Source organism: Arachis hypogaea, chromosome 2, assembly GCF_003086295.3.
Source record: "Arachis hypogaea cultivar Tifrunner chromosome 2, arahy.Tifrunner.gnm2.J5K5, whole genome shotgun sequence".
Lineage (NCBI taxonomy): Eukaryota > Viridiplantae > Streptophyta > Magnoliopsida > Fabales > Fabaceae > Arachis > Arachis hypogaea.
Genome location: NC_092037.1, coordinates 4,226,141 through 4,244,624, shown reverse-complemented (window position 1 = coordinate 4,244,624; position 18,484 = coordinate 4,226,141). Strand labels below are relative to the sequence as shown.

The window sequence follows — 18,484 nt, the reverse complement described above, 5'->3', positions numbered from 1 at the left end:
GATGAAAGTCATATGGATATGGTGGTTGAGGGGTATCTAACCATAACAAGAATCACGGTATTCATTGGATTGGTGTGCACTATGTGGTGAATTGTGAGCATAGTAGGGTGGTAATTAGTGTAAAACATCATTGAAATTTTTCCTTCTAATAACATTGCAACAACCAAATGCTTCGGAACCACAATGGTAATTAGTGTTCACAGGAAAATAGAAAATAAAAACAAAAAAAAAACTAAAAAGAATTAAAAATCAAGCATATTGACAATATTTATATTATGCACAGTAACCAATAACAAGTGTACATTTTTCCTCGACAACAGTACCAAAAACTTGATGCTAGTTTGAAGGGTGCTAGAAACCGGTTTAAAAATTTTAAGGTTGACAACTCAAAATTCGTTATAGACATCTCTAAATCAGCAATTAGCACTATCAAATTTTAATTTAAAAGATCTTAAAGATTCAAAACAATAACCGAAATTTAAATCACGGGTCATCCTCTATTGAAATCACAATAAAGTGCATAATCATTGGCGGTGAAAAATCGGATGATTTTGTTGCAATTAACAAAAACAAAGGCACAATAAATCACTAAATGGCAAGAAAGTAGAATAAATGAGCAATTAAAGAACTAACTAAATAAGCATAAAATAAATGGTAACGGTTAAAGTAACAACTACACTAAGAAGTAACTAAATTAAACTAAGAATAATTAGATAAACAACTAAGAGAGATGATGGATTCAAATTAAAAAAGGCATTGGCTAAGGTTAAAGGTTAAGAATTACTATCTTTGTCACTAACCACAAACATGATAATTATCAAAAGTTAATTTTAATTCGGCAACCTCTACAAATTGAGAAAAGTCAATTAGGCATAATAGAACTTGATTCACAAATCATCCTAATCAACTTACTAATTAAATTTAGTAAAAAGTTAGCATTAGTAAAAACAAGGTCAACTAACAACTCTAAATCACCAATTCAATTGGACATTAATAACTCAGGAACACCCAAGTTCTCAACCCCAAGTCAAGAAAGAAATTCTACTCCATACTTAGTTCAAGTATTTTATCAAACACATAGAGTGCATAAACATAAACATAATAAATTGCAAGAATTAGTAAAAACTACTACTATCCACTACAAGGAATTAACAATAACAATTCAAATGAGCAATAATAAAAGTTAAAACATCAAATTCATTAATGAAAATTGAGAATTCAACAAGAGTTCATGAACTTAAAAGAGCAAAATAAAAAAAGTAACAAGAAATTTGAAGCAATTTAGAGATGCAAAACAAGAAATTATGAGCAGAAAGAACAATTAACCAAGATCAAAACCTAAAACTAAAGAGAACTTGAGTGAAAACCTAAAACTTCTAAAGAGAAGTTAGAGCTTCTCTTACTAAAATATATGAACTAATGTGTGTGTTATGGAATGTGTACATCCATCTACATATTTTCTTTAGTATCACTAAAGAATGGGCCAAAATGGGCCAAAAATAGCCTCCAAATCTCGAGTCACGTGTCCTTTTTAATGAGGTACAAAATCAAGATGCTGCATGCACAGGGGCTGCATATGCAGCTCAATGAGAATTTCAGGGACCTGCATGTGCACATGGATCTACACACATCCCCCAGCTTCGCTTTTTCCTTTGTTTCTTTGCGAAATCTCCACTTCTACATACTTTTCTTCCATCTTTCCAAGTCATCGTTGTTTTCTAAACCTTAAACAACTTGAAAAATACATCAAGGCATTGTATAGGATGGAAATTGAAATTAATTTGACAATTTTAAAAACCTAAAAATCATGTTTACTCAATTAAGATCAATTATGAGAAAATTCACAAAAACATGCATTCACAAGGATAAAATCATATTCTTTTCAACCTAAAAGTTATAATATAGATTTATCAACTGCCCTTCCCCGACAATGGTGCCAAAAGCTTGGTGGATGCTAAAAAAAGGTCTAAAAAAAATTAAGATTGAATAACTAAATTTTCACAGTAGATAGTTCTAGACCAGGATTTAACACCATCAAAGTTTAGTTAAAAGATATCAAAATTTCACAACAATAACCGAAAGTTTTAATCCCGAGTCATTTTTCCTTAGAATCATAATGTAGTGCATTGAAATTGGCTATAGAAGAATCAAGGGTTTGATTGGAATTAACGGAAATTAAAATAACAAGAAATTAAAGAGCAATGCAATATTAGATGACAAGAGAGTAAGAGCAATTAAGCAAACTAACATCAAATAATTGACAATTGGAAATAAATAAAGCAAGGTCTTAGTTATGGTTGAGGGTTAAGAATCACTATCCTTATCAATAACCACAACATGATAATTTACCAAGAATCAACTCAATTCGTTAACCTCTATAAATTAAAAAAAGTCAATTAGGTTTTATTAACGTTAATTCACAAGTCCAAACCAACTTACTGATTGAATTTAGTAAAAGGTTAACATTAGTAAAAATAAGGTTAATTAACAACTCTTAATTACCAATTCACTTGGATATTAGTGACTCAAGATTGCCCAAGTTCTCAATTTCAAACCAAGAGTAAAAATCTACTCCATAACTAATTCAAACATTTTATCAAACACCTGAAGTGCATAGACATAAAACATCGTAAATGACAATTAGTAAACTACAACTCCCACTACAAGAATTCAATAATAACAACTCAATTAAGCAACAATATAACATAAAATATCAAATTCATTAATAGAAAATAAGAATTGAACATATGCCCATAAAAGAAAATAACAAAATAAAGAACTCACGAGAATTCTAGTTAAAATAAAATAGTAGAACAAGGAAATATAAACAAAACTATACTAGAACAAGATTAGAAATTAAAATTAGAGATAAAATGATGAAAAATCATAAGAATTCTAGAGAGAAGTTGGAGATCCTCTCTCTCAAATTCCACTAAAAACCTAAGATATTGCGTAAAATATGGGTGTGTAGTGTAGTATGCGTTTTTCTTTCAAAATTGGCTTCAAATATCAACCAAGAGAGCTGCTGGGGAACTTTGGTAGGCCCAAACCGCGACTGCACATGCTTCATCAATCATGGTAGGTGAAACCATTATAGCACGTGTGGGAAAATGTTGCACACGCGAGACTCTGGTGCAGGCAAGGAAATCATACTCGCACAAGTTTTCGAACTGCCACACTTCCAAATTTGCTTCTTTGCGCCATATTTTTTGAATCTTTTAAAACCATGGATGCACCTTAAATATGAATCACTTAAGAAAAATACATCATAGCACCATTTGGCATAAAAGAGAATTAAAAAACTGATAATTAGAAGCATGAAAAAGTATGTTTTTTACAAAATAATTGTAACGAAGTAAGATTCAGACCAATTTATTAAGCCAAAAGTGTGTAAGTTCGCTGATAAAATTTATACTTTATAGAACAATCTAAGATGATAAAATGGAGTATATCAAGGTTAGAACCGATTTGAACATTTTTAAATTGGAAAGCTCAATTTCGATGTAGTAACTTCCAAACCAAAATTTAACACTATTAAAGTTTGATAAAAAGAATGTCACAAATAAAAACAATACCAGGAGTTTTAATCTTAGTCGTCCTCCCTTAAAACAATCCGGTATATTGAAATTGAGTATGAGAAAATCAGTCAGGGAGGGTTTCAAAGGCAATTGAATAAATTAAAAATAGCGAGAAACTAAGTGCAATTAAAGAACTAAATGACAAGAAGGTAAAATAGTAAAATACAATTAAAGAAACTAACTAAATCATAAGCAACTAGAAATTGGCAATAATTAAATAACACCTATTCTAAGAAACTACTAAATTAAACCAAGAGCAATTGAGACAATTAATTAAAAAAAGAGAGAGTGAGTTCAAGTTTTAAAAAGGTCTTAGTTAGGGTTTAAGAATCAAATATCACTAATCTTGTCAATAACTAGAAATTATAATAGTTTTTAACAGTCAACCTAATAAAGTTAACTCCTACAATTGAGAAAAGTTAATTAGGTTCAATTAACCATAATTATAAGTTCTAACCAACTTACTAATTGAATTTAGTAAAAAGTTAGAATTAGTAAAACAAGGCTAATCCAACAACTCTCAATCCTCAACCATTAAGAACAATGGTGACTGAAAATCACCTTAATTCTGAACCTCCTAACCAGGTATGAAAATTTACTTCATAACTAATTGAGGCATTTCATCAAACATAAAAGACAAGAACAAAAATCATAAATTATAAGAACGATTAAATTACAACTACGCACTTCAACAAATAAGTAAATATAACCCAAATGAACAAGAATCTATTATAAACATCAACATTCATTAATATAAATCAAGTATTAAACATGTGTTCATCAAGTCAAGTACTTCGAAGATAAAACTAACAAGACATTAAAGTAAATGGGAGTAGCAGAACATGAAAATGTAAGAAAAAACTAAACTTTAACAAGATTGAAATCTAAATAAGAGAAAACTAAGATAAAACCATAAAAATTCTAGAGAGAAGTTGAAGCTTCTCTCTCTAGAATTCAAGAACTAAACCATAAGACATTGTGTAAAAATATGAGTAGTGTTGTTGTCAATGTATGTTGAGTATCTGTAATTCCCCTCAAGTCTTGGCTTCGTATATCTTCTTGGAAGGCATGACCAATAGCCATGTAGTCTGATGTAGAGTTCATAAACTTGTTTAGTTTATAACATTTGAGGCTTTGAGCTAAGTCTTAATTTCATCTTTAGCGTTTGAAACATTCTATTTTATCTCAAACGTCTTATTTCATCCTACTTTAGTTGTCAAAACTACAAGTTTTTCTTCCAAAAAGAATTAAGAAAAAGAAAAAAGATAGTAATAGAGATAAAAAAAAATTGAAAAAAATAATTTAATATTAACTAGAGAATAAAAATATAATGAAATAAAATAGAAATAAAAATTTAACATTTCAAACACTAGAGACAGTTAGAAATTAACGGAAATAATAAGAACTAGAATAATATTTTACCCTAAACTTTTTAAACAGGTTAGTACATGACATTTCAAAGAATTTAATTAGTGAGTCAACTATTTCAATTAAGGTTGGATGGAGAATCTCTTGTAGACCTAAGGAACAGGGAGGACTTAATTTCAAAGATTTAAAAGCCTTAAACCTTCCTATACTCGCTAAACAAGGTTGGAGACTTTTATCTAGACCAAATTCCTTGATATCTAAGGTGTATAAAAAAGCAAGTACTATTGGTATACCGATTTCTTGCAGGCTGAGATGGGTTGTACCCCATCATGGGGTTGGAGGAGTGTGATTGAAGGCAGAAAAGTGTTAGAAAAAGGGTTGCCGTGGAAAATTGGCAAGGGTAATCTTGTTCGAATCAAGGAAGATTCATGGGTTCGAGAATTCACGGCAATAACTCCTACTACAACATACAATTCAGCATTTCCACCAGTATGGGTATCAGATTTAATGCAACCAAATGGACAATGGAACCAAACATTCATTTCAAGCACATACAGTTCAGAAGTAGCCAATGCAATTCTAAACACTGATATCTATGAAGGGGAAGATACGGTTACCTGGTACAAGGGGCGTTCTGGTCACTACCCAGTAGCATCTGGGTACAACATAGCTTTCCAGTTCCAACCTCCCCTGGAACCTCTCCCTGAACAGTGCAAAAACAAGATGTGGGTTGATCTATGGAAACTAAAATGTCAACCGAAAATCCGTAATTTCATATGGAAAATGTTAAATGAAGGAATACCTGTCAAGCAAAAGCTCAGAGCCAGATTCACATCAGCTAGCCCGATTTGTCCTAGGTGCTTTGAGGAGGAAGAATCAGTCCTGCACTGCTTTTTGGCTTCCCAGTTCCAAACCAAATGACGGTACCGTGGAGATGGTGGGTAGAGCTCCAAACTCAGATTCGCAGAGGACACAACGCGAAAGAAATGGAGGAGCTGGCAGCAAATCTCATTTGGTCCATCTGGAAGGCGAGGAACGTGATGACTTTTGAAGGCGAAAAAATAAATCCCGTGCTAGCGGTGGAGTAAGCTAGGATAAGTGTTAGAGAACAATTATTCACTAGTTTTCGCTCCCGATTCCTCTTGTATCCAGTGTTGGCAAGTTTCCCTCTTATCTTTTCTATGGGTGGATCTTTTCCATTATTTCCCTTGTGCGTGTTGCCTCAATTGAGTCCTTTCATTTTATTATCCAATAAAATATCTACCTTAGAGGAAAAAAAAAAACTATTTCAATTAATATCAACCAATTTTTTTCAAAATTACTTTATTATCATAAATTCTAACCCTAAATTTTTCAAAAATAAAAGTTAAAAAATAATTTTACGATAAAATTAGGTCAGTTAATATTGACTAATTAAAAAATAATTTTTATACTAAGAAATTAATTTTTTTATATTTACTCATACCTAATAAGCAACAAGGTAAAAGAGTCGGTAATAAAATTGAATCAATGCGAACACTAAAGGGTCAGTAATCAACTTGAAATCATAACTAGTAATCCTAAACGAACCATGATTTGGGACAACAGAAAAAAAATAAATAAAATCATCTTATAAACTTCCCTCCTAGCTAATTGATCTCTGAATCTGTTTAATATAGGTCTGAGAGTAACGGCCTGAATCTTGGAACCTGAGAAACAATAGATTTCATGAGGAAAGCATCATTAAGTACATTATATAATACAAAGGAGAATACGGAATTTAACAACCAAGATATTGAGCACATAGCAAAACTAATAGCTTCGTCCATGAGGATTAACTCCAAAGAGTTTGGCAATATTTGGCTGGTAGGATTAGGCACTCCCTGAATTCCAAGAACTCTGACTTTCAGCCTCTATGTTTCTTTCTCAAAATTCAAGTTATTGATCATATCAAAGGCAACTGCCATTTTCAAGAAGACTTGAGAAAGTAAACTCAAAAATAGATGGGAGTTTAAAGTGAAGATTGGAAGAATAATAAGTGATACTGTTGTGTGAAAAATTGGATGAGAGAAAAGAACATTTACAAATGAACCACAAAAAATTAGGATAACTATGTTTTATATCAGTAGAATATGTGCACAGGTAGGGGATATAATATAAAAGAGTGGAACAAACACACTCATAGCTTATAAATATGTCAATGATCACGTGACTTACGTAAAAAAATGCCTTAACTTTGATACCCAAGAAAACAAAAAAATGCAAATGATACATACCTATGGTATAGATATGTGAAGTAATAAACTAATAATTGATTGATGGAAGAATATGACGGAAGCAATTTCATGGAAGAAAAAAAATGCATTCAATCAAATTGCTTTGTTTAAATTTGAATATCAAGTAAAGAGACATCAAAAAAGAAATTCCTGTACCAGATGAATTAAACTCATTTAATCATGAATAGTCATCAATCAACAATACAAAATGAGATGTAAACCTTCAACCAGGTTAGGTAAGAAATGAAAAATTGGAAGAAAAAGAATTAACAAACAGGCAAACCTGGTTAAGAATGATACTAAATTATCCAATTTTAAAGAACTATATACAAATCCTTCCATGCCGGGAGCAATCACGATGATAATTTATGAGATATCATGGAGGAGAAAACATAACTATAGCCTGTCTACCAATATGCAACAAAAACTAACAATGGCTCCGAGATCAGAGGCATACAAATTGGGGAGGAACAAGAACGAATATATTAACACATCAACAAACAAAATTAAGAGGAAATTATATTCACAAACAGGGTTCTAGCATCAACGAACAAAATTCCAACATCCAACTTAAAAAAGAAATAAAAAGTTAATTCCTAAACTTGTTTAGCTTTTCTCAATGGTAATCTTACTGTGGTGGTCTCACTGGATTTGTCTCCTCCAATGCCAACGTTACTGCCTCTAAAGTTGGCCACAATATTTCCATCCGTAATCTTGAAGCAGGGATTGAGCCTCACAATACCCTGAAAGAAATTGTTTAGTGACATCACAAGGACCAGTTTGAACATGGCAGGTTTTCATCTTCTAATCAAGAAATTGAGGTATCAAGGATTGAACAAGATTAGATTAGAGTAACCTACATCATCCAAATCAAACAATTTCACAAATCAAGATTGACATCAATCAACTGAAAAGCTAGAGGATGATACATACAAGATATCCAGCTAATGATGATCCATCAGAATGGCAATGAGGATAATTTCATTTCAAGTTGGCAGTCTGAGCGGTTATTATCTTGCGCAGCATCTGGGTGAAGTTTACTAACAAGTCAACGGTGGCGCAGTTTGGAGATTGCAGAACTTGGAAGTGCTTGCCACTTTTGGGATGATACGGGTAGATATTGGATCTATTTGTTGGTTTCTCGGAATTTGATGTTGAGGTCGGTTTCAAAGGGTGAAACGATGTCTACCCCTGCGTGGAAGCAGAAGAATCCATTTTTTGGAGGAGGGAGGATGTTTCTATATGTTTTCAATTGAAAGTTTGAAACAGAAAATGAAAAACGGGGGGAAAGAAATGGGTTTGGCTGCGAATAGTTTGAACAGTTATGTTCCTGGTTTTAGAAATGGTAGAGAGGAGGGTGTAAATGGAATTGCCCCACCCCCTCCTCTCCGGGCCCGGGGAGAGGTGGGGTTGGCATGATGAGAATAATTTAGGAATTTAAAATAACTTTTTAGTGTTTGGGTAGTTTTGGGAAGTAACATTTTATTACTTGGGCATATTACTGTTTTTTCCTGGATAACATTCTATTATGAAGTACCCTTTTCATTTCTTGCATGCTATAAGGATAAAACTAAAAAGAAAGAAACATCAATATAGGCTACACCAAATTTGCTTCTAACAATCATAAAATTCCATATCTAACCAAGACCGAAGGGGTATTTAGATTACTTAGGTAGCACCAACCAAAAATTGTCCATTATATATTAAATTTTCACAATGCTTCTTTCTCAACTTTATAACTCAAAATGCCATTATATATTAAATTGCCATCAATGATTGTCTAAAACATTTCCAGTTTACCTATACCTTCTCTTGCACACTAGTGTTCCACCACCATGACTCTTGCCTCTCAATCTAATCCCTCTAGTTTCACCAAAACTTTTTTTTTGCTACTCTTCGGATAACATTTGTCATCTCATTTCATCTCATCTATACTTAGAGGTGGATTGGATCCAATCCGCATATCCGGAGTGTTTATCCAAATCTGATCCGAAAATTGCAGATATGGATCCGATCCGCACACTAATAGAATCGGATTGCAGATTTTGTGTAGGTATCCGCATATCCGCAAAAATAAAGAAATAAATAAGTAAATATTCTTTTTATGTTTTATTTCAACTAATAACTATCATATATGTTGTATTATCTTAATTTGTTATTTAAAAAAAATATGTTTAAAGTTATTTTAAGAGTAAACATATTTAAAAGAATAGAAAAAATGAATTTTATTGATATTTTTTAATAAAAATAAACTTTTAAAAATATATTTGTGTTTTGCGGATATATCCGATATCCGATCCAAGCTTAAAAACTGTGGACATTGGATCCGATCGATCCAATGATTTTAGTGCGGATCGGATCGAAATTTTGGCCATTATCCGATGTTTCTTTGTTTCTTTTATTCATCTTTCGATGTTTCTTGTGATCAAATAATTCAAGTTATAAAAAATAACAATAAAAAACATAATACACAAGAACCAACAACAAAATTATACAAACACCACAAAAAAACGTTTAAAACCGTCGGATTTACCAGTGAAATTCTTTAAAAATCCAACGGTAGAATTATTACCCACGGAACAAACCTGACGGTATAAACATCGCCAGTAACTGTTTACCGGTGGATTTTAGTAATCCGATGCTTATTGCCGCCGGAATTTTTTTCGACGGTAATTCTAGAATTGCTATTTTTATTTGTTATTACCGTCGGATTGAAATCTGACGATAACTTTGGCGCCATTTTATCAATCCGACGGTAACTTTGGCGCCATTTTAACTTTTTGACGCCCTAATTACCGTTGGAAATTTTTGTGAAATTCCGACGGTGATATTATTTAATAAAGTAAATTAAAGAAAACTAAATAATATCGCCGGATTTATCCCACAAAAAATTTGACCATAATATTAAAAAAAATTAATTCTTATTTAATGTATTTTAACTATAATGATCATAACTATAACCTGATGAAAACTAAATAATATTATGATAACTAACATTGAAATTAAAAATTAATGAAAACTAAATATGTTTCATTAAAATAAAAAATTTGGCAGTTTCCCCTTAATTCAGAGATCACCAAATATTTTTTTCAATTTTCACAGTTTAAAAACAATTGCAAGCATACAAACAACCAATACATCTTTTTTAAATTTTTGAAAATTCCGGTAAAGTTTCAACTATAATTAGCAATCTCCATCAAATGTAATTTTCAACTATTACAACAAAACATATCTTTAAACAATTTTAATAAAAATTCAGCAATAGGCAGCCTTCTCCCTCTTCAGTCCTAAAACCCTATGCTAGAAAGAAAACTTAAACAATTTAACATGTCTAGAGAAAGAAAACCAACCTCGGTACTGCACGAACAACTCACATATATATAAGGAGCACGAACAACCCATGTATATAAGGAGCACGAACAACCCACAATAAGGCTACACAACGTTCAGAAACAAAGAAAACCCTAAAACAAAAACAAAGTTAGTAATAAGTAAAAATTGATAAAAATTAATAAGAAAAAATTAATAAAATTTTTAAAAATACTAATAAAAATCAAATGAAGATAATTACCTTAAACTAATCCCATAAATTGTAAACTGTAAATCTACATAATTTACTACTTAACCTTAACCCAAAACCCTAAAAACTTATTTTATCTAAATTCAACCCAAAATTATTCTAACTTCAACCTTAAACTAAACCAACCTTATTTAATGAAAAATTTTGATAAAATTTTTAATAAAACCCTAAATAGAAAAAGCTAATTTATCTAAATAATTATCTTAATTCACAAATTTACCTAACCTTATTTAATTCCTAATTAGACTAAATTAATCTATCAAACAATACAACATAACCTTAATTACATATTTCATAAAAAAAAAATTAGATAAACATTTAATAAAAGTAAAGCAAATGGAGAAACTGCTCATCTCTAGATGCGGTGGTCCTCGGCAGTGACCATGGCAGCACAGTGGTGACTTCCAACGGTGACAGGACAGCGGAGGCGGTCAGTGGAGATGCAGCAGAGCTGTGCTCCGAGACTCCCACAACAACAGCGGCCAAGTTCTACACTGCGGCGGCAACAGAGGAGGTTTTCAGCGGCCACCTTCAATGGAGGAGAGGGAGAGAGTGGATTTGCAGAAGAGAGGGAAAAAGGGCTCGCATTTCAAATTTACCATAAAATTATCGTCGGATTCACTGCAGAAAAATCTAACCATAATTAGCCGTAGTTATCAAAAAGACATTTAATTTTTTGGCGTTACCGTTATTTCCCTTGATACTGCCTGAAACCAAATTTAAAAATTTGAGGGAAAAAACATATTAGATTGAAGCATGATTGTTTCATGTGCTTTTTAAAGATCAGAATAAAGGATGGTGTTGGCGATAAGAAAATAATATATGAAGAAACCAATAGTTTAATATATTAATGTAAATAAGTTATTAAATTAAATGATAAAATACCCATAAAGTACACAAAATACCACTATACATAAGGTTAGTTTTACATTATTTTTATACCCAGTACTCTTTTTGAAGTTTTAAAGTAAGTATTTTTCTTCGTTTGACTATAATTTTTCACTGCTTGTGACTGTAATATGACTTCCATAGTTATTTTTTATTAATTTGGTCTTTTTAATGTGATCAATAATTCATATTAAAAAAATAACAATAATAAACATAATACACAAGAACCAACAACAAAATTGTACAAAGTCAAACAAACAAAAAAAGAAATCAAACTCCAAAAGAAAAAACATACATCAAAGAGCGGTAAATGGTAAAAAAAATAAGATTCACACGAACAAAAAGAACAGAATTTTGTAAAAGAACAACAAAATATACATGAGAGAACACCAAAGAAAAGACACTAAAAAAAGATTAAAAAAAACAACATTCATCATATGAACAAGAAAAATACAATAAAAAATAAGTAAAAAATTAAAACTTAAAATAGGGCACTAAAAACAATTTAAAAGAATTATTTACCTTGGTACAGACTGAAACCAAATTTAAAAGTTCTTCATGGGAAAAAAATATTAGAAGCACAAAAGAAAAAGATAGATTGAAGCATAATTGTCCCTTGCTTTTTAAAGATGAGAATAAGGGATACTGCGGTAAAAAAAATATATAAATAAACCAATAGTTTAATATATTAATGTAAATGAGTTATTAAGTTAAATAATAAAATGCCCATAAAGTACTTTTTCTAAGTTGATGGGAAAAAAATTAATGAAAAATATCTTTTTTATTTTTTGGCGTGTTTAGTAAAATGTTAGTAGTAAAATAAAAATACTAAAAAAATATTAAAAAAAATCTTTTTTGAAAAGCTACAATTTACATCTTTTTTAAAAAGATCTTTCTTCTTAAAAAAATATTTTTCACATAATAAATAAACAAAAAAAATATTTTTTGCATGAGATATCCAAACATAAAATTTTTACTTTATCAAAAAATCTTTAAAAAAATAACTCGTAAAAATATCTTTTTTTTAAAAACTCACCCAAACAAGTCCTTACAGTTTTTTTTTATTAATTTAGTCTTTCTAATGGTGATCAATAATTCATTGTATAAAAAATTACAATAACAAACATCATACACAAGAACCAACAACAAAATTCTAGAGTCAAACAAACAAATCAAACTCTATAACAAAAAGTAACATGAGCGTGAATAATAAAAAAAAATAAGATTCACAGGAACAACAAACATAGAATTTAATAAACGGTTTCGCTACATTACCAACAGCATTTCTGCTAACTTCAGCCAACTCTTATTTATAACTGTGTTTGATGGAAGTGTCTTCGTGGATGTGTCTAATAAAAATGTCTTTTTTATGGCTGTATTTAATAGAAGTGTCTTTATAGATATATTTTATAGATGTGTCTCTTTATATATGTGTTTAAAATATAATAATTAATTATTATTGCCAATAAGTTGGCAGATAATATGTTGGTACCCTATACTTTTCCTTTAATAAAATAACCCATATAAAGCGGCTAAAATCATCAAAAATAGTAAAAAAATATTTATGATTATGAATAGAATTTTGTCGAAACAGACCCCAAATATCAAAATGTAATAAATCAAAATTTGCATTAGCTTTGCTAAAACTTTGTGAAAAAGAAAGTTTCTTTTGCTTAGAAAGATGACAATATCACAAACCTCGTCATGATGCATAGAGATAAAAGAAAAATATTTATGTAAATGATTAAGTCTTTATCCAGAAAGATGTCCTAAACGAAAATGCCATATATTTGAAGGTGTAATGGGTGAGGATTGGATAGAATTTATAGAATGTGTTACGGATGGATTTTTACCGAAATTGGGTTTAAGGAGATATAATCCCTCTCTCATTCTGCCCAAATCAATCGTCTCCAAATTGTTGCCCTGTAAGGTGCAAGAATAAGATGAAAAAGTGAGTTCACATATGAGTGCTGAGATAATATTAAAGTTGAAATGAGGTAAATAAAGAACATCATGAAGAACCAATGATGGTGAAAATTGAACAATGCCTTTATAAGAAACAGTAATCTGAGAACCATTTGGTAAATGAACAATGATAGGAGAAATTTGTGTGTAAGAAATAAACCAAGATAAATTTGATGCAATGTGATATGTGACACAGAATCAATGATCCAAGTGTTATTGAAAGAACAAAGATAATGAGTAACCAAAGGTCCAAAAGAGGCTCTTGATGAAGTTGCTCATACGCCCTTGATTATTCATGGTAGGAAGAGAGGTTGAAGAGATTTTAAAATCTGAATTAGTTGGTTTATCCATGGATGTCAGCATAACTCAAAAGAAGCTCTGATACCATAATAAAACGGAAAGAATACGCAAAGATAATAAAATTAGGAAAGAATAAAAAAAGAAAAGATGAAGAAATTTTATTGATTGGTGATTGATTGAAATTGTAAATTATGAAAATAAAACTAAATATATATAAAGTATTGTCCTATGAAAGATAAAAGCAAATAAAGATAAGGATAAATAAAAATAAGATAATAATAAAGACTAAAAGCCGCAAGACTTCTTTATTGTTGTATGGATTAAGGTAAAAGAGTGGTTTAATAAATTTCATAAAAAATCATCAAAATATACATGAGAGAACACCGAAGAAAAAAGTAAGAACATTCATCATATGACCAAGAAAAATACAATAAAAGATAAGTAGAGATAAAACTTAGAATAGGACACTAAAAACTATTTAAAAGAAAATATGTACCTTAAGACTGTCTGAAAACCAATTTAAAAGTTCTTCTTATAAGATGAGAATAAAAGAAAGTGTTGGTAAAAAGAAAAGAATATATAAATAAACCAATAATTTAACGTATTAATGTAAATGAGTTATTAAATTAAATGATAAATCACCCATAAAGGGAATAAAATATTAATATACATAAGGTTAGTTCTACATTTTTTTAGAACTTTTTTACTATAATATTTCACTAGGACTCTAATATGACTTATAGTTAATTTTTTTATTTGATTTGGTCTGTCTAATGTGATTAATAATTCATATTATAAAAAATAACAATAATAAACATAATACACAAGACCACTTTTGTTAATTCCACGAGGAATTCAGTTTGCAAGCAAGATCCCTAAGCTGACAAACATGGCAGGCAGCAAGAAAAAAAATATATATATACCAACAAAGACGAACACCCACACCGTTATGTATATTTACTTTTGTTGGGCTGATATAAGATAATACCAAGAATAAAGTCCAACAATAATATATACCTCTGTACACCTTTGCGAACGCTAAGTGTACCCTCAAACAAATTTGCAAGCCTCTTGAGCAACAACAAAGACATTGGCCATTCTGCAGCAAATGTTCAGAAATTGGTTAGAAAAATGCGGGCAAAAAAGTGAAAATCGTAGCATAACTTTGCACTTAAAAGCAATAAAACTCAAATTTCTCACTATCTGAAGGAATATTGAAACTAAAGTACAGTTGGAGAGCCAAATGAAAAACTGCGGATAAAATCGCTGAATAAGATTATTGACAAATCACTTTAGCTTATGCAGTCAATGAATGATGTGGGATACTTTTGCACCAGATTTATGAAGGTGGAGATTGGAGAACAGGAATAGCAAACTATGAAAAAACTAAGTATGATATCTTCTAGATTCTTACTTAGCTCACTTATGGATGCAATTTGATTTTGGGTGAAATTTATGGTGCCTTTGTTGGGGTGCCTAAATTGCTTAACTTACAAATAAAATATTTAAAGTAAAAAATAAATTATTTAAAATTTATTAAATATTATCTATTTACCATTTTTAGTAACTTAAGCACATAGTTAAAGACACCATAGCATTCACCTTGATTTTATTAAGGTGATAAGAAACTCTAAGGATCTCTTCATGAATATATTTTCTACTTTCATTTTCTATTTTCATTTCTTGAAAATGATATTCATTTTCAAATTTTTATATTTTAGAAAACACAATTGGTTTTTAAACGTAGAATTCATTTCCGAATGCTAAAATCAATGAAAATATGTTTGGTTAGTCTATTTTTAAAATATAAAATTATAATTATATTAAACGTATAATTTTAATTAATTAATATTTTATTAAGTTCACAATTATTTTTTTAAAGTATCAAACACAAAATAAATTACTATCCCAAATTAATTAATTGCATTTCTAGTAAAGAGATACAATTTAACCAAATAAACAATAATAAGTGCAGTATAGTATTCAATTAATGACTTACTTAAAACAGATATTAAAAAAAAGGGTGTTTTTCTCACGGAATAATTCTTTAAAATTTTTGGTTTAGTCACAAGAGAGAAAAGGCAATGAAATGATCCGCATAGAAAAGGAATGAGGAGTTGAATTAAAATAAAATAAAGGGTCTTTTCAAGCAAGTAGGATACGAGTTAAAATATAGGATCCCCGACCAAAAATATAGAAATAGAGAGGATCTTTTCAAGCAAGTAGGATATGAGTTAAAATAAAATAAAAAATTATGAAAAAGGTTGGAGAGAGAATCGAACCACGTTCTGCCTTAAAGAAAAAATTGAAAAGAAAATATCGTTTTCGTGTGTCATTTTTTAAAAATATTTCCCATTGAAAATATTTTGAAAATTCTTAAATCATATTTTCATTACTTATTTTCATTTTCATTCATAATAGAAATAAAAATGGTCAAACCCTTATATTCTTAGTATCAGTTAGTTGATATGTAATTGAATGATAAACATCAAAACTCAACTAACAAAATGTAGTACATAATCCCATCGTAATTGCTACCAGAAAAAGAACATTCTTTCTACAGTAACCAAAGTTAGGATTGTAACCATAAACGAAGTTCATACCTTCCGAACATACTACTGCAACAAACAGCAAAAAAAAAAAGGAACAAACAACCTAGACAAAAAAAAGAAAGTCCTGCAACAAACAAACAAAAAAAAAACAATGTTGATATTAAGAGAAACAAACAACATAGAAAAAAAAATGGTAAAGAAAACAGTACATACCAGTTCTGCTTCAAGTGATGGCAGAGAATCACAGACAACTTCCATCTCATGTAGCAAGTAAATCCTGGACTTAGTAAAGGAAGATTTCAGTCTAACTAAAAGAAGCAATGAACTACTAGTGGCAGACATAACAGATTAATGCATCTAATTTAAATGTTTAATCAAATGATTAATCTTTTGGGTATCAAATTATCTTTCTTTCAATCATTTTATTTTTTTATCATTCATACTCATCACTTGAAATTTTCTGACTAAAAAGCTCTTCTATAAAAAATTGAGAAGAAACCGTTAGTACCAGTTTTCTCAACACTAGGCCTGCAACAAAATGCTATTTTGGCTTTGTCATAAAGATTATAATGATTATATAATCTACGCAAACAAGGATGCTAGGGTATATTTAGTTTCTTGAGCATCAATTAAGTTGATATTGAATTTTGATTGCTGCACTGGTTGACCGTAAAACTATTTAAGTATTTATGCCAATGAAAGTCTGCCACTGCTAAATATCTTGGTCTATCCATGTTGCAAACACTGAAGGTAGATAGTGTAATTTGAAATGTGCAGCAAAACCAAATAACAATTAAGTGCTATCCAAGGACTGTTACGTTGCAAACAATTGATGAAAAGGTGCAGATTTATAAACCTGTTCATTACAGAGGCTTTTGGGGTTTTGGCTTATTACGAGCATTATATTATATGAGGAAATCTGAGATCAAAACCATTTATCAAACACAAATATGCATTGAACATCCTTTTACAGTTTTACCTGGAGATGATCCCCAATCTTCGCAGCTCTCTGGCCATCGAAAAGTGCATCTAGACCTCTCTGCAGCTGATTAACGGAGGAGGAGGAGGAGTAGGAGGGCGAGCTAGCTTGAATTAGCTCGCTCTGGTCACCGTCATCGTCATCATCACCGGCACCACCAGCGGCGCCACCTCCACCCGCGGCGCCTCCGCCACCGCCAGCGGCATCGCCTCCACCCGCGGCGCCGTCTCCTTCATCCACGTCTCCTTCGTCATCACCATCGTTGACATCTTCGTCGTTGGCGTCGCCGCCTTCGTCGTCGGCGTCGCCGCCTTCGTCTTCGTCTTCGGCGTCGCCGCCTTCGTCTTCGGCGTCACCGCCTTCGTCTTCGGCGTCGCCGCCTTCGTCGACGGCCCCAGCGGGGACGGCGGCGGGGACAACGGGGGGCCCGGCAGCTTCGACGGCAGCAAGGATGAAATCGATGGCATCATCGACTTCAGCGGCGAAAGCGGCATCGGCTTCAGCAGCGGCGGCGAGAGCGGCAGCGACTTCAGCAGCGGCGGCTTCAGCGGCGGCAGCGGCTTCGGCGGCAGCGGCTTCAGCGGCAGCGGCTTCAGCGGCGGCGGCATCGGCGTCGCCGCCATCGCTCTCATCGCTCTCACTATTGTCACCCTCACTGCCACTGTCACCGGCACTGTCGGGGTCGATTACTTCTCCGGGGCCGGCTGCGCCGTCATCCTCAACCAGTCCCAGTGCGGCATCGACCAGCACATCCATAACAGTAACAATAATGATGGAGCAAGGAGGATTGCGAAGAGGAAGAAAGAGTGAGGCACTAAAGTGAAGAAACCCTAATTTCTGAAAGATATATACCGGGACGGGTATATCCTAAACCTGATCCCGCCCCGCCCCAATCAAAACCCGCTCTTTATCGGGTCAAGTTATTATTTGCGGGTTCGGGTACTGCCATCCTTGCCCGTTGGGAATTATTGGATTATTCCAAACTACGCTTTTCCCCATTTCTGAGTACGCCTTTTTGA

General features: G+C 31.9%; 1 protein-coding gene across 21 annotated transcripts; it reads right to left on the bottom strand.

Moving 5' to 3' along the window:
* Positions 1–1,179: 1,179 nt before the first annotated feature.
* On the bottom strand, positions 1,180–18,441 carry LOC112733887 (uncharacterized). 21 transcript variants are annotated; one of them, XM_072213489.1, is made up of 12 exons: positions 17,466–18,441; positions 16,700–16,763; positions 16,538–16,610; positions 14,952–15,033; positions 13,523–13,592; positions 10,552–11,402; positions 8,135–8,392; positions 7,834–7,944; positions 6,714–6,808; positions 5,749–6,634; positions 5,564–5,649; positions 4,306–4,666 (listed from the first exon to the last, which is right to left on the bottom strand). In XM_072213489.1, the coding sequence occupies exons 1-2, from the start codon at positions 18,219–18,221 to the stop codon at positions 16,746–16,748; spliced, it is 774 nt and encodes a 257-aa protein (XP_072069590.1). In that variant the 5' UTR covers positions 18,222–18,441; the 3' UTR covers positions 4,306–4,666; positions 5,564–5,649; positions 5,749–6,634; positions 6,714–6,808; positions 7,834–7,944; positions 8,135–8,392; positions 10,552–11,402; positions 13,523–13,592; positions 14,952–15,033; positions 16,538–16,610; positions 16,700–16,745. The 21 variants fall into 21 exon arrangements, with proteins under 21 accessions (XP_072069596.1, XP_072069598.1, XP_072069602.1 ...); XM_072213495.1 differs by lacking the exons at positions 4,306–4,666; positions 6,714–6,808 and adding an exon at positions 1,180–1,733 and having other exon boundaries at positions 7,834–8,057; XM_072213497.1 differs by lacking the exons at positions 4,306–4,666; positions 6,714–6,808 and adding an exon at positions 1,180–1,724.
* Positions 18,442–18,484: the final 43 nt, after the last annotated feature.

Excerpts from the sequence above, each read along its gene's own strand:
- LOC112733887 (XM_072213501.1), bottom strand. The coding sequence starts at position 18,221 with ATGGATGTGCTGGTCGATGCCGCACTGGGACTGGTTGAGGATGACGGC.